We start from the raw sequence: 15,596 nt of genomic DNA, 5'->3' as shown, positions 1-15,596 counted from the left end.
AGATGCAGATCAGCTCTGTGGGTTTATAAAGGGCACTTTGACATATTTCTGGTTATGAGACAGCTGCTGACTCAGAAATTGCTGGCATGTGAGCTTTTAGCTCAAGTATATTCACAAATTTAGTAGTCGTTTATTTTCTATGTTAAAATATGGTTCACAACATAACTTAGGTTGTATGAGAAGAAAAAACAGACTACTGTGCTGCAAAAGTTTCCTACAGGATGCAATGACGTGAGATACAAAAATGTTACTAAAATGAAAAAAAAGAAATCAATAGCTTTGCCATCTTAGTCATTTGGCCCGACACCTTCAGCAACCACAGCACTGCCTGAATGAAGACTAAATAGTCCAAACTGCAAACACGCTGAGCCAGGACTAAGAACCAGTTCATACTGTATTTCTAGTTTGGCTAACGAGCAGTTACAGCACCTTCATTATGTCATTTCACTTCCCTGCATCCCTGTTTCATAGAAGGGATAAATTATGCTTCCTGTATTTCATAAAGCACTTCCAGAGTTACACATCAAAATCTCTAAAACTAGGAAATTTGGCTGTCTTCCACACAAACACATACCTTTTTGAACAGATGAAAGAGCTGGCATCTTGTACTATACCCAAGCTAGGAAACACATGTGAGTAATAGCACACTTTATTTTATAAGGAACAAAAATAGAGCTTTACTTTAAAGCAGACACAAATATGGAAATATAGGTATGTATAGGTTATGTATATATGCATGAAATTAATGCATAGTGCTGAACAGCATGGATTTTAAAGATAAGCAATATAGAATCACGCAACAATGAAGTGAGATACAGAAACGTTGCTGAAATTAAAGATTTTATAAACTGTGCCATCTTACGTTTTTCTAACATGTTTAGTAGTCCCAGCATTACCGAAACTGATATTCAGCAGCCTGTCCTTAATTTTTACGAAGGGTGAAGGTTTTTCCGCCTCCAATTTTGTTTGCATATAGCCTAGCATAGTGCTGACTAGAGAACTGATTGTTCTTTAGGGGCTCATACATAATAAGCAGGGGTATTTCTCTGGCTCCTGATGGTCAAAAGTCCACAGCAGAGTTGTTATTTACCCAGTGAATAGCATACACCAGCGCTTTCACTGCCGATGCCAACTACCAAAGTTAGCTTCCTGGACTCTGACGCTAGCATAGCTGGTTCTGAACTCTACAGAGCTGGAAAAAGCTGTGTTTACTGCAGGGATGCTGCTGGCAAACCTGTCCTCACTGTTTCTCTTAGCCAGAGTTCATCTTAAAAGATAGTTCTCACTATCATCCAAAAAACCCGAGAGAATAAACTTCTATATAATCCCCATAATGTAAGTTGTTACAACCTGAATAAGTGTTCTGCAATGGGTGACAGGTAATACGAACCTAGCTTGAAGCCCTGAAAGGCTTCAGACAAGGCTTCCAGGCAGCCACAAGAGGCTCAGGGCTACCCAGTTCATGGCAGCTAAAGCCTTCCTGCCATTTGGTGAGGCCTCACCTCATCGTGCCAGCTCCAGACCCAGAGGTCCTCCCTCTCGGTGGATTCTGGTTATAAGGATGAGCATTTGATGTCCATTTTAAAGCGGCTCCAAAGCAATGTTTGAAAAAATATACCGGGCTGTTAACAAATACTTCAGCTAAATTAAAAGAACGCATAGTTATCTGGGTCTCCAGAAAACTGAAATCGTAGTTTTTAAGTGACGTTTTTAAGGGATGATTTCAGCACACGGTTGGTTTTCCTCCAACACCTGCGTTTGGTCAGGACCCTGCGTGTAGCACGGTATAACCCTCCCCGCCTCACGCCCTCCCGCCCGGGCCCTGTGCGGGCACCGCCGGCCGTCCCGGGCCCTGTGGGCGGGCGCGGGGGCGGCCTCCTTCCCGCCCAGCCTCGCTCAGCCCCGCCGCTTCCCCTGCCTGCCTCCCTGCCCGCCCGCCCGCAGCGCCGGGGCCTGGCTCGCAGCCCCGCAAGGCCATGGGCGCCGCCCGCCACTACCAGCTGCTGCTGCTGCTGGCGGCGGCTTGGGGGCCGTGTTTCTCGGGGGCGCTCCGCTCCCCGCAGCGGCGGTGGCCGGTGCCTTACAGGTGAGTGAGGCAGGGAGCGGGCCCGGCGGTCGGAGGGGGGGACAGGGACGTTCCAGCGGCTGCCCGGCACCGCCGATCGCTTGGCCGGCCCGGCTGCCTGCGCCTTACCCGCTCCTCCTCCTCGGCCCGTCAGCTGTTTGTTTTGTTTGTTTATTTAACGTTTCGACAAAAAAGGCCATGAATGGCTCCCTCTTTTTAATCACGGGGATATTTGTCATTTATAGGGCATGCGGTGTGTTTACTCACAAGGGAACGAGTGTCCCGTCCCTGGCCTAGAGCTGCGCTCGCTCTGTCAACAGCAGGATCGCTGCCCCCGGGAACCATTGCCCTTGCTTTAAAGTTGCTCCTTTAATTCCTGTTTTAGCGAAGACTTGCGATGAGGAAGTCAGGCTACGATTTATTTTATTTTTTAAATTTAAGTTTACTTCATACTTTTGTTGAAATGGTGTAAGATTCTGTTTGCTGCTCTGTAGCTGCCTTAGCTCCAGCAGAAGGCCTGGCGCTGTTGGGGAAAGCGGAAGAATGCGTGTTATCGCATTTACCTGAAGCAAGTAGCTACGGCTTTGGTTACGCTGAGGAAATGAGCCTCTTCAGGAGAAGGGTTACGCTTGCATGTGTATTTTGTGTGGGTTTGCTGTTTGTGAAGGGAGGTGTTATAGTTTTAACTGCTATCTAATGCACACATGAAGTTTTGAAAGCCTGTTGTGCAATTCCTAGCAGTGAAATTTGTATGGGGTGATGCCTGAAGGAGCTGATCTCGCAGTCACGTGTCGGGTTTTCCAGCAAGTTCATGAGTTGCAAGACTGGGTCTTGGAATGGTCAAACTTGGAGTACAAGCCTGTCCTCAGAAATGTGGTATTTTAATGCTTTTTAACAAGTTTGTTACCTTTTTGTCACGTGCAGGATGCAGTAGGAGGGGAAATTGAAAATTTAAGATGTACGATTTAGAGACAGGACTTAAACGTGTGGCTGGCATAAATTTTTGTTTTCTGTATGTTCTTTTTGCAGCCATACTCTTTTCTTTTTTTTTTTTTTTTTCTTTCTCCCCACCCTCCCCCCAGTACAAAATAAAGGCAGACATGCTGAAGTACCCAGCAAGCTTGGAGTATAAGTCCACTGGGAAAATCTATGGTGTCTCAGCAGGGCTACTGGCCTTACCGTGGCTCAGGAAGTCCCGTGTCCTTGAGTCTTCTTATGGCTGGGGTATTTGTGCCACTCAGTAGGCCTGGGCAACTGACTGTGTTAGACTCTCAGGCTGTGCTCTGGGCAAACTGTCTACGCCAATCTGTCTTGGTGACAGGAATCTAGGAACTTTGTTTTAAATGAAATACAGTGAGTGAATTTGAAGAAAATTCAGAAAGGAAGACTTGTCAGAAAGGCTTTTTGCTGTTTGTATATAGTGTGATATAGAAATGGACTCGGTCTTCAGTTTTTGAGGTTTAATAGGAATGATGAATGGAAACAGTGATCGTAGGTTCTTAGGCCTCTATCTAAATTAGCATAGAGGAATAGAATATTTCTTTCTGATATTGGCAATATTCTAGAGTAAAAATAGCTCCATCTGGGGAGCTATTACTATAGAGTAGTACCCAGAGCATACTGGTCAATCCCTGTGTAGACAAACTGTTAGGAGAATGTTTTTGAGGAATATCTCAAACCATCCTCTACCCAGCATCTATGTATCTCTGTGTGAATCACAGAATGGTTTGGGTTGGAAGGGACCTCAAAGATCATCTAGTTCCAACCCCCCTGCCATGGGCAGGGACACCCTCCACTAGACCACATTGCCCAAAGCCCCATCCAACCTGGCCTTGAACACTTCCAGGGAGGGGGCATCCACAGCTTCTCTGGGCAACCTGTTCCGATGCATCACCACCCTCACAGTAAAGAATTTCTTCCTTATATCTCAATTAAATCTACCCTCTTTTAGTTTAAACCCATTACCCCTTGTCCTGTCACTACATTCCCTGATAAACAGTCCCTGACCATCTTTCCTGTAGGCCCCTTCAGGTACTGGAAGGCCGCAGTTAGATCTCCCCGGAGCCTTCTTTTCTCCAGGCTGAACAACCCCAACTCTCTCAGCCTGTCCTCATAGGAGAGGTGCTCCAGCCCTCTGATCATGAGGGTGATAAGTCACCCTTTGTAATCTCCATCATATCCACTCCTTTGCTATCAGTACTGCATACAACATGACTTGCGTTTGTGAGTCTTAAGTCCTGTTCCTGCAGACATGCACCTCAGCAGCCTTACAAACTCGTGGACTCCAAGTGTTGCAGCATCTGGATTACAGAATCTGTCGTCGAGGGGTGGCTGCACACTTGAGCTCTCCCACCCAGGCCCTTAACAAAGCTACAAGGCAGTTAGTCCAGCTGTGAAGCTGTCCTTATCATTCTGTGTGCTTCTCTTTCTCAACGCAGGCGCTTTGATTACCGTCCAAAAACTGATCCTTACTGCCAAGCTCGTTACACCTTCTGTCCTACTGGCTCTGCCATTCCAGTTATGAAAGAAGAGGATGTCATTGAAGTGTATCGATTACAGGCTCCAGTATGGGAATTCAAATATGGGGACCTACTGGGACATTTGGTAAGGCGGTATTTTTTGTTTAAGTTATAGTGGCAAATGCAGGTGAATTCAACAGCAGGTGTCAAGAATGGGAGCTGTAAGGTTGGGATACGCTTATATGGAAGAGTATTGGAGCACACAAGCTAGGCTATACGTGGGAAAGATATCCAAAGAGCAGTAAGTGTCAAAGAAAAGTTACAGAATTTAGCTCAGCTAAAGAAAAGAGCATGACCAGCACTGTTGCTGGGTTCGAATGTATTCCCCCACAGAGCTGTATATTGGGAGTTTTTTGTGTACACGCACCATTATGTTTTGGGTGTCTGTTTTTCTGTGCTAGCACTGCATCAAGAAAATACCTTTATTTGCCCCCTTATGTCAGGTGAAATGCGCACATAGTGTATTAACTTTTCTGTTGTTAAAAACTTAGATATTTGCATGAACATGGATATCTGTCAGGAGGGGACAGCTAGCTGGTCAGAATGGTGGATCATGGGGAGTTGGTTGCTTTTACAGTTCGTCCTTGAATGTTATGATCAGTATTGAATTACAGTCTCCATTCATGGGGTCATGCAAATATGAAAGAGTCTCAACTTTAGTAATATTTATAGCTGTAGCAGTAGCATAATGAAGCTTCAAAGCACGATCCCTAACGTGAAGTAGCAACATCAAAACCAAGCACACAGACAAAAATGGAAATAGCTTCAAATGTCATTATCTCAGTTGTTAAACTAAGATTGAATTTATGTATTTACTATACAACTTTTAAAATAAATATTTATCTGATTCCTTTTGTGGTTTTCATTACTAAGATCTTGTTTTGGTAACTCAGTTCTGCTCTTTCCTTCTTTGGTAGCCCTGTGAGGTTAAGGATTCAAAAGTAAGCTTGAGTTTTGATGGTGAGCTCCCACTGAGTATCTGCCTCCAAATAACAGAATTTACAATGAATGGAGAGACATGCACTGAGACAGTATGACTGTGATTGATAAAAATATGTGTGTGATACCACCTAGTATGCTGTATCAATGCTGCTGAATCCAAGATGTTATAGGAACTCCTTCCCCTCTTCTCCCTCTGTAACACAACAGCTCCAAATCGTCTTATCTTCTGTACAGGTCAAGCTGAAGTCAGTTTTATGTTAAAGTTTTGGCTTTTGAGGCATTTTTTTTTTTCCGTTTCCAGAAAATTATGCATGATGCTGTGGGTTTCAAGAGCTCTCTGACTGGCAAAAACTACACGATGGAGTGGTATGAGCTCTTCCAGCTTGGGAACTGCACGTTTCCACATCTCCGGCCTGGCATGGATGCACCATTCTGGTGTAACCAGGGAGCTGCCTGCTTTTTTGAAGGAATAGATGATGCACACTGGAAGGAAAATGGCACTCTAGTTCTCGTGACCACAATATCAGGTAGATTTCAGATGCTTTGGATGCTGCTAATGTAAAATTTAGAAACAACCTTGTCTTCATGTAAAGCAGTATCTTCTCATTTGTTTTGTAGGTTATTGACAGTGTTAGTCACTGATGCTAATTTCAAGCTGAAATACTATCTCTGCACTTTCTTTAATACAGAAAGTGGCGTGAGGCTGCTGCCCTTTGAATAACACACGCTGAAGAGTTGTTAAATGAGGGTCATTTGGTGTTGCTGTACAAAAACACTTGAGTCTCTTGAGTGTAAAAATAGCAAAACAGCTTATACAGAACCATTATGGGCTCTTCACATGGCTTTGCCAAAACAAAGCCTTCTATTGTGAAATGGCAGATGACTGCTGAGATAGAAAAACTGGTGAAAATGTGTATGTTACTGAGCAAACAAATACGACATATTTAGAAATAGTATAAAAAATATTAATCTCCATCTCCCCCATTATGTGTCATAAAAACTGTGCAAATGTCCCCAGTAATATGTCTCTGTCGTATGTCATAGAACAAAACCAGGATTTACACCTCTTAAATAGGTAGATGATCACCAGAATAGCTTCCTGGTATATACTGAACACAGAAATCCTAAAATAAAAAAGTCATTTCAATAAATCTCATTGATTACTGTAGTAATAGAGTGAATGACTTGTGAACAAAGTCCCCTGAGGACTTGGAGAATTGCATTTTGTGTGACCAGACCCACTTACTCTCCGAAGTTAGCATCGTCAACAAGGAACAATGGAGCGTCAGATTATAGCTGGTGTGATGCGGTGCTTTATTTTTGCCCATGTCCACCTTTAGCAGCTTTGCTGAATTCTGTCTCTAGATAATCTATCCAGTGCTGCTAAGAAATTCTAGGCTGTTCTTTAAGCAATGAAGTAAGTGGAGCTGCTTTCCTCTGAGTTTCTAGCTCATGACTGAAGTCTTTGATGCCTGATATGGTTGGATTCTTTTGTATGAATACCAAATTAAATATTTTCATACAGTTGTGCAACTTGTAAAGCTTCCTGGCTGTGTGGATTATTTGACGCCTGAGAAGGGTGACGTTATGCTGGTGCCTTGTGGAGGCATTGTTACGATCTTCCTTGTCTCTCTTGCTTCCTGTTTCCACAAAACTTTCAGGAAGTTTTTTTTTGTTTTGTTTTTCTTTTAAAGCTCATCAACCAGGTTAATGTTGCTTAGGAGTATGTTTCTTTTGTGCAAATAGGGCAGGAATATCCAAAGTCTGATTTTCGACTGTCTAGGCATTTTCCAACAGATTGTCATGGAGCCACGCGTTAGCCTGTAATATTTTTGTTTAATTTAAGATAAGATATTAAGGCCAGAACTTCATATGTAGTCCATCTTGGTCTTGTTAGGAGAGACAAATCCTTTTCAATAACATGCCTTACAGAATACACACTAGGAAGCTAATCTGGTAGGAATTAGAGAAGATAAAGGGGAGCTTCAAGCCCATCTACAGTGTATAGTAAGTACAGTTCTTGATACGGATTTAATGACTTGCTGTTTTATTAAACCAAGTCATGGACAATTAAAAAAGAAAGTATCCAACACTTTCACTAAACAGAGTGATTGTTATGTTTGCTGTGAAGCCTAAAAGCTCTTAAGTGTAGAACAGTTATAATGGGGTACCCTAGGAGGTGAGTATGCAGAGCTTTAGTTACTCTGAGGTAGTAGCTTGCATACGTGCCTTACCTTAGGACAAGTGCGAGATGTGCTTACTCTCTGATGAAGAGTAGGCCCAACAATCTGACCTTTGTAGCTTGTTTTGGAGGGAGATGTGTGACATGCAGCGCTCTTCATTGGTCTTGACAAATGCAACATTGCAGTGAATTCAGACCTAATGCGAGAGGGTGGTTGTTGTGTGCAGGGCGGTGTTAGTGACACGGATCTGTCTGATGTCTGCCATCCCTGAACTGCAAGGTAGCTGCTTGCAACAGCCTTGCCTATCTTTCAGCAGCTACCAAGCCCAGTTACTGTACCCACAGCAGTGACACTTGCAGCTAAAGAGAGATCGTGGCTTGGAACGCGATCACGATTGCAAGCTGTTGTCTGGCTGTGTCTTCTGACGTATCACACAAGAATAATCTGAAAAATTTGGCCATGCTATGAATGTGAGGTGCTAGATATATCTGAGTCATAGGTGGTTGTACCGTGTGCTGTGACTGAGGAAAGAGAGAGCGGGAACGGCTAGGCAGAGGTGCAGTACTAGGACTGCGGGGAAGAAACAAAAGGAGGAAGATGAGTCCTGTGCTTCAGCTCTATTTTGGGGAGACACATGCATCACATGTATGGAGCTACAGAGGGATGAGCTAAGAGATGTCTTCTTCATTCCAGTTGTGAAATCACCAGAACACTCCAAGCATGTATTCTAAATTAAAAAAAATAATCCACAAGGTCTTTAGGTTTACTGGTCTTCACACCCCCCTCCTATTGTTTGTCTTAGTTCAACTTTGCTGGCTGAGGAGCTGCTTAAACAGCAGGGTGTCTCAGTCTAAGGTTACATCGGCTTCTTTTGTGGAGAGACATGAAAACTTCTGCCCTGAATTGCTGAATTTAGTTAAAACTTGAGGAAGTGCAGAGACACCTGTTGCACTGGTGAGCACTTTGTCAGCATCTCTTGTGGGTCGTACTACCTGCCCCATTTGTCTACATGGATAAAACAAAATGAGAAGTGTCATGGTTCTCTGACATTTGGATGTTCTGGCGTAGTAGCAGGGAACAGGGCGGAAAAAGGAATTACAGTTTAAGTAATTTACACATAGTTTATTCAGTGAGGTATCACTTCTTCCTCCAGCCTAAGCCTTGTTTCTTTGTATGGTTAGGTAATGTACGTAAACTTTTTCAGGGAAGGGAGGTGAACCTTGAAATAGATGGAAAATATTTTGAGTGATGTATTTGTTACTTAGTCTTTGTAATACTTATTTTCATCTCTTACAGGAACCATGTTTAATGAAATGGCAAAATGGGTAAAATACGACAATGAGACTGGCATTTACTATGAGACCTGGACAGTTCAAGCAAGTCCCGACAAACAATCAATAGTATGGTTTGACTCTTATGAATGCTCTAAATTTATACTGAGAACATACCAGAAGCTAGCTGACTTAGGAGCTGTATTTAAGAAGATACAAACAAACTATACCAGCATCATTTTATTCAGTGGAGAACCTATTTATTTGGGAAATGAAACATCTATTTTTGGACCTCTAGGAAACAAGACGTTGGCAGCAGCTATAAGAGACTTCTACTATCCATTCAAACCTCATCAGACAGTTGGAGAGTTTTTTGTGGATATGTTAAAAATAATTGATCGTGTCATCTTGAATCGTCAGTTTTACCTCTTCTACAACTTGGAATACTGGTTTTTACCTATGAAGTTCCCTTATCTCAAAATAATTTATGAAGAGGTCCCTTTACCTATTGCAAGCAAAACATCCTTTGGTGTATAATTGCTTACTGAAGAACCAAACTTGCCCTTATGCCAGAATATCCTTAAGGATTTTGGAGCGCTACTGTGATGGTATTAAAGCGTTGTATGCTTCACTAACTGTAAAAGTTGTGTTGGGAAGGCTTTGCTAGACCACATGAAAGACTATGCCTTTTTTTCTTATTACCTGCGTAACGCATTCATGAACGCTTCAGCATCTCTGACTTGGCCACCATCCGTGTAAGCGTGGGCCCCTGCTGCCTGAAGGCAGGCTGATGGGGCTCCTCTTGGCTAAGCTCTGCAGTGCCAGAGGTGAACAGGAGGCAGCCCGCCCACTCTGGTCTCAGGTGCTCTCCACACACGTGGCCATGTGGTGACAAACAGAGATGGGACACGAGCATTACAAGGACCTTCTGGTCTGACCAACTCAGCTAATCTGTGTTAGAGCTAACGAATATGAGTGCCTAAATGCGTCCAATTCCCTCAACACGTGCCTTAGATCAGTGTTTCTGTATTTCTTTGTACAACTGGGACCTATGAACCATTCTGTGGTTCATGAAGCAGGTGTTTAGCAGGGGTGGGGATGGGCAGTGAATCTATTACAAGATGGCATGGGTGGTATCTTGTCACTGCTTTGCTTCCTTCACCTGCTCTGTAAACATAATACAGATGGCTCTTCCTAAGATTTGTGTGTGAGTTTTCTAGCACAGAAAGAAGGCAAAGGGCCTGCTTTGATGTCAACTGTGATGCAGAACTGCAGTGTTCTAGCAGTCTCCTGTCTTAAAGTCTGCTTGAGGCTTCAGTTAGGTCAGTTTCATAGAAGTCGTGTTTATATTCCTTTTACATTTCTTTAAAAAGCATGGAATCCTTAATATGAAAGAAGCAATGACTGTTTGTGGGGTGTCACAGTTAAAAATTGGTGCTTGTCATAGATTTTCCTGGGGGATTGCAGCCTCTTACTGGCTTGCAATGTGTGGCTGTGCCAGCTGTGGTGTCCTCGAGTCCTGTTCCTGGCTGAGCAGGTTGGCAACCAGTTCCCTTTAAACCCAACTGACCAAAGCCAAGGGTTTGTGGAGGGCAGCGAGGTGCCTATACACAAAAATTAACACCTGCAGCAGCATAATCATCTCTGTACGCTGCTCATTTTTAATTTTTTTCTTTAAACCAGTTGCAGGAGTAGCACTCCTGCAGAGGTTATTACTGCATCATGGCTAAGTAACGCAGGAACCCAACTCTGCAGTTTCATTTCGCTTATGTCAAGTGAATAGCCTGCTGCAGCCAAAGAGGGGAGTACACAATGTGAATACACAGTGATTTGATTCAAATCACAAGAATGGCAGAAAATTAACCTTGTATTAAAAAGTAACTAAAATGAATTAGTTGAATCACATATTATCATGTAATGGGATGAGCATGAGAGCTGGTGTGAGAGGAATGAGGTGATGAGAGCACCTCTGTTCTGCAGGGGAAAGCTGCTAATTAGTTCCACTGTTACATGAAACTTTATCTTCTACCTCAACTTGAAAGACTTTTTGCAGCCAAAGTCACAAGCCCTTGCTTTGACTAGCTGAGCTTCAGATTCTTTAGATTACCCACCAAGAAGGTAATCTAGGAGGCACTAGGGGAGATAAAGGGGAGCCACAAGCCTGTCTACAGGAGGTACATTCTTGTAAATGCATGTTTTTATAACTTTGAAATCCTCAACATTCTTGAACCTATACTTCTCAGGAAAAAGCCTCAACCTCAAAACGAGTGTTCAAAGCTTTGAAGTGAGAATAGGATCCTGGAACCAAGCCAGTAGGATCCCCAAAAGCTTCTGCTGTAGCATTTTCTAAAAAGGTTGTCACATTGCTCTCGCAGGTACCACCAACGAGACCTGGGTGTTGCCAAACACAAGGGCGCCCACCCCCGACACCTATAAAAAGCAGCCTAGGGAGCGCTAGCGACCCCAGAGCGTGGCAAACAGAGCAGGCAAACAGAGCGTGGCGCGTCAGCCAGGGCGTGGCGCGGCAGTTTGCGTGGCAGTTCGCGCAGGCAGGGTGTGCGGGTAGGGCCTAGTCAGTCTGCCTGCTCAAGAGGGGAGTCCACTGGTGGTCATCACTCTCTCATAGAAGGAGTTCAGCCATGGCACCCACCAGGCAGAAAGCCCTAAGCTCTGTCCTCGCCAGAAGGCATGTGGCAACACAGACAGAGCTGCCACGGGAGCATGCAGCCACCCAGCTCTCAGGCTGCAGGGAGTGCCTGAGCTTGGCACTGGCAGGGGAAGGCACTAGTGAGATTGGCTGTGTGAGGTGTGACCAGGTGGATGATCTGCTCAGCCTGGTGGCAGAATTATGTGAAGAAGTGGAGAGGTTAAGGAGCATCAGAGAGGCGGAGACAGACTGGTGGAGCCAAGCTCTGCCCTCCCTGAGACAGAAACAGGGACAACTAACAGACCAAAGCCAAAGTGAACGGGACCCTGTATCCTCCCCTTGCCAGGCAGAAGGCAGCAGCCTCAAAGAGGGGAGTGAATGGAAACAAGTCCACGCTTGGCATGGCAGGCAAACCTTCTCCTCACCCACCTCGCCATGCCACATACCCCTGTGCAACAGGTATGAGGCTCTGGCTGTGGAAGGCCACTCAAGTGAGGATATGGATGACAGTGAAGCTACTCCAGAGGTAGCACCTAGGCCCAAAAGGCCCATGCCTCGGGTCATGACTACTCCCCACAAAGAAGAAAAGGAGGGTTATAGTTGTAGGGGACTCCCTTCTGAAGGGTACAGAGGGCCCGCTAGCAGGGCAGACCCTCCTCTCAGAGAAGTCTGCTGCCTCCCCAGGGCCCGTGTCAAGGACCTTGCTAGGAAACTCCCCAGCCTGGTACACCCCTCTATTACCCACTGCTGCTCCTCCATGTGGATGGGGATGAAGCAGAGACATGCGCCACGGAAGTGATCAAAAGGGACTTCAGGCTCTTGGGACAGTCACTGAAGGATTCGGGAGTGCAGGTAATACTCTCCTCCCTCCTTCCAGTTGAGGGCAGCAATGCTGGGAGGAACAGGTGGACACAGTGCATGGCTCCGTGGCTGGTGCCAACGCCACAACTTTGGGTTCTTTGACAATGGGATGGCCTACACGGCACCAGGCCTGATGAGCCCTGATGGGATTCATCTCTCACAAAGGGGGAAGAGGGTCTTTGCCCAGGAACTAGTGGGGCTCATCAACAGAGCTCTAAACTAGGCTCGAAGGCGGAGAGGGGATAACATCAGGCTTGCCAGCAGCATGTTGTGGGATGATGTGCCCAGGTTGGAGGGACAGGGTGCTGGTGAGGGCCCTTGGCCTACTGCTCAGAGACGTGCTGGATGCACTACAGCACACTTGAAGCCTAGAGGAGATGAGCCAGGAGCTCTGGATGCAACAGGAACCAACAAGGTAACACTGGGAAGATACAACAAAAGAATTCCAGCCACCCCAGCCAATAAGTCAGCCTCATCGGGGGCACAACTGAAATACCTCTACGCAAATGCACGGAGCATGGGGAATAAAAAAAAAAAAAGAGGAGCTGGAGGTGTGTGTGCGCCTGCAAGACTATGACCTTACTGGCATTAGAGATGTGGTGGGACAGCTCCTATGACTGGAGTGTTGGGCTGGAAGGGTACAGGCTCCTTAGGAAGGACAGGCAGGGCAGGTGAGGAGGGGCGTCGCCCTCTATGTCAATCACCAGCTGGAGTGCATGGAGCTCCACCTGGGGATGGATGAGGAGCCGACCAAGAGCCTATAGGTCAGGATTAAAGGGAGGGCTGGAGCAGGGGACATCATAGTGGGGGTCTGCTACAGGCCACCTGACCAGGGGGTCAGGAGGTGATTGATGGCAGCCATCATGGCTTCACTAAGGGCAAAGCGTGCCTGACAAATTTGGTGGCCTTCTATGATGGGGTTACAGCATTGATGGATAAGGGAAGGGCAGCTGACATCATCTACCTGGACTTGTGCAAAGCATTTGACGCTGTCACACACAACATCCTTGTCTCTAAATTGGAGAGACATGGATTCGATGGATGGACCATGCGGTGGATAAGGAATTGGCTGGATGGTCGCACTCAAAGAATTGTGGTCAACAGCTCAATGTCCAAGTGGAGAACAGTGATGAGTGGCATTCCCCAGGGGTCGGTACTGGGACCGGCATTGTTCAACATCTTTGTCGGCGACATGGACAGTGGGATCGAGTGCACCCTCAGCAAGTTTGCCGATGACACCAAGCTGTGTGGTGTGGTCGACACGCTGGAGGGAAGGGATGCCATCCAGAGGGATCTTGACAGGCCTGAGAGGTGGGCTGTGCGAGCCGCATGAAGTTCAACAAGGCCAAGTGCAAGATCCTGCACATGGGTCGGCGCAATCCCAAGCACAACTATAGGCTGGGCGAGGAATGGATTGAAAGCAGCCCTGAGGAGAAGGACTTGGGGGTATTGATAGATGAGAAGCTCCACATGAGCCAGCAGTGTGTGCTTGCAGCCCAGAAAGCCAACCGTGTCCTGGGCTGCATCAAAACAAGCATGACCCTCTACTCTGCTCTTGTGAGACCTCACCTGGAGTACTGTGTCCAGCTCTGGGGGCCCCAGTACAGGAGAGACATGGAGTTGTTGGAGAGAGTCCAGAGGAGGGCCATGAAGCTGGAGCACCTCTCCTGTGAGGACAGGCTGAGAGAGTTGGGGTTGTTCAGCCTGGAGAAGAGCAGGCTCTGGTGAGATCTAATTGCAGCCTTCCAGTACCTGAAGGGGCCTACAGGAAAGCTGGTGAGGGACTGTTTATCAGGGAATGTAGTGACAGGACAAGGGGTAATAGGTTTAAACTAAAAGAGGGTCGATTTAGATTAGATGTGAGAAAGAAATTCTTTACTGTGAGGGTGGTGAGGCACTGGAACAGGTTGCCCAGAGAAGCTGTGGATGCCTCCATCCCTGGAAGTGTTCAAGGCCAGGTTGGATGGGGCTTTCGGCAGTGTGGTCTAGTGGAGGGTGTCCCTGCCCATGGTGGGGGGGGTTGGAACTAGATGATCTTTGAGGTCCCTTCGAACCCAAACCATTCTGTGATTCTATGATTGATGCAGCTAGAGACCTTTCAGAGCTGGAAGCAGATGCCATGGTGGGGCACCTTACAGTAGAGGTCTCTGCTCAACCTGACAGTGCTGTTCATTCACTGTACAGTACTTTTTTGTCTTCACACAGCAACCTAGGGAGTCTACACACCAAAGTAATTGTTTTCCCCTAATAGTGGAGTATTTTGTGATGCATAGAAGAGCCTTAGAGAACTAGAAATGTCAAATCCCAAAATACACAGGTAATGGTAGCTGAACCCCACACATCAAAGCTGCCTTGTGTAGCTCCTAACAATCAAAAAGATGGGTGGTTGTGGACTAGTAATATCTAGAGAGATTACACAACAACTTGACATAGCTAACTGATTGCAGAAGTAAAACCTTCATGATTATTGAGGAACTTGATCAAAAATAGTGGATGTCTATATGAAAGAAGTAATCACTTTTCCAGTCTGTGGTCAAATATAACGTCATGGTTCTATCGGTACGAATTTATAATATCCTAGTGTGGTGGGCTGACCCTGGCTGGGGGCCAGGTGCCCACCAGAGCCGCTCTCTCACTCCCCTCCTTCACTAGACAGGGGAGAAAAAGTATAACGAAACGCCTGTGGGTCGAGATAAGGACAGGGAGAGATCACTCACTAATTATCATCACAAGCAAAACAGACTGAACTTAGAGAGGAGATTCATCTCATTTATTACCAAGCAAAACAGAGTAGAGGAATGAGAAATAAAATCAACTCTTAAAACACCTCCCCCCCACCCCTCCCATCTTCCTGGGCTCAACTTCACTCCCGGCTTCAACCTCCTCCCCCCTCAGTGGCACAGGGGGACGGGGAATGGGGGTTACGGTCAGTTCATCACACGGTGTTTCTGCCGCTTCTTCATCCTCAGGGGGAGGACTCCTCTCATTGTTCCCCTGCTCGAGCGTGGGGTCTCTCCCACGGGCTACAGTCCTTCACGAACTGCTCCAGCATGGGTCTCTCCCACAGGGTGCAGACCTTCAGGAGCAAACTGCTCCAGTGTGGGGTCC

General features: G+C 46.0%; 1 protein-coding gene across 1 annotated transcript; it reads left to right on the top strand.

The window, feature by feature from the left end:
* The first annotated feature begins 1,925 nt into the window (after positions 1 to 1,925).
* CLN5 (CLN5 intracellular trafficking protein) lies at positions 1,926 to 10,178 on the top strand. Its single transcript, XM_054826100.1, has 4 exons — positions 1,926 to 2,086; positions 4,504 to 4,669; positions 5,828 to 6,053; positions 9,006 to 10,178. The coding sequence occupies exons 1-4, from the start codon at positions 1,977 to 1,979 to the stop codon at positions 9,515 to 9,517; spliced, it is 1,014 nt and encodes a 337-aa protein (XP_054682075.1). The 5' UTR covers positions 1,926 to 1,976; the 3' UTR covers positions 9,518 to 10,178.
* The last annotated feature ends 5,418 nt before the right edge of the window (positions 10,179 to 15,596 follow it).

The sequence above is a fragment of the Grus americana genome, chromosome 1 (assembly GCF_028858705.1).
Source record: "Grus americana isolate bGruAme1 chromosome 1, bGruAme1.mat, whole genome shotgun sequence".
In the NCBI taxonomy this organism is placed as follows: domain Eukaryota; kingdom Metazoa; phylum Chordata; class Aves; order Gruiformes; family Gruidae; genus Grus; species Grus americana.
This window is presented reverse-complemented; position numbering and strand designations above follow the sequence as displayed.

Excerpts from the sequence above, each read along its gene's own strand:
- CLN5 (XM_054826100.1), top strand. The coding sequence starts at position 1,977 with ATGGGCGCCGCCCGCCACTACCAGCTGCTGCTGCTGCTGGCGGCGGCT. Across the intron at positions 4,670-5,827 it reads GGGACCTACTGGGACATTTG|AAAATTATGCATGATGCTGT; the intron begins GTAAGGCGGTAT and ends TTCCGTTTCCAG. Across the intron at positions 6,054-9,005 it reads TCTCGTGACCACAATATCAG|GAACCATGTTTAATGAAATG; the intron begins GTAGATTTCAGA and ends CATCTCTTACAG.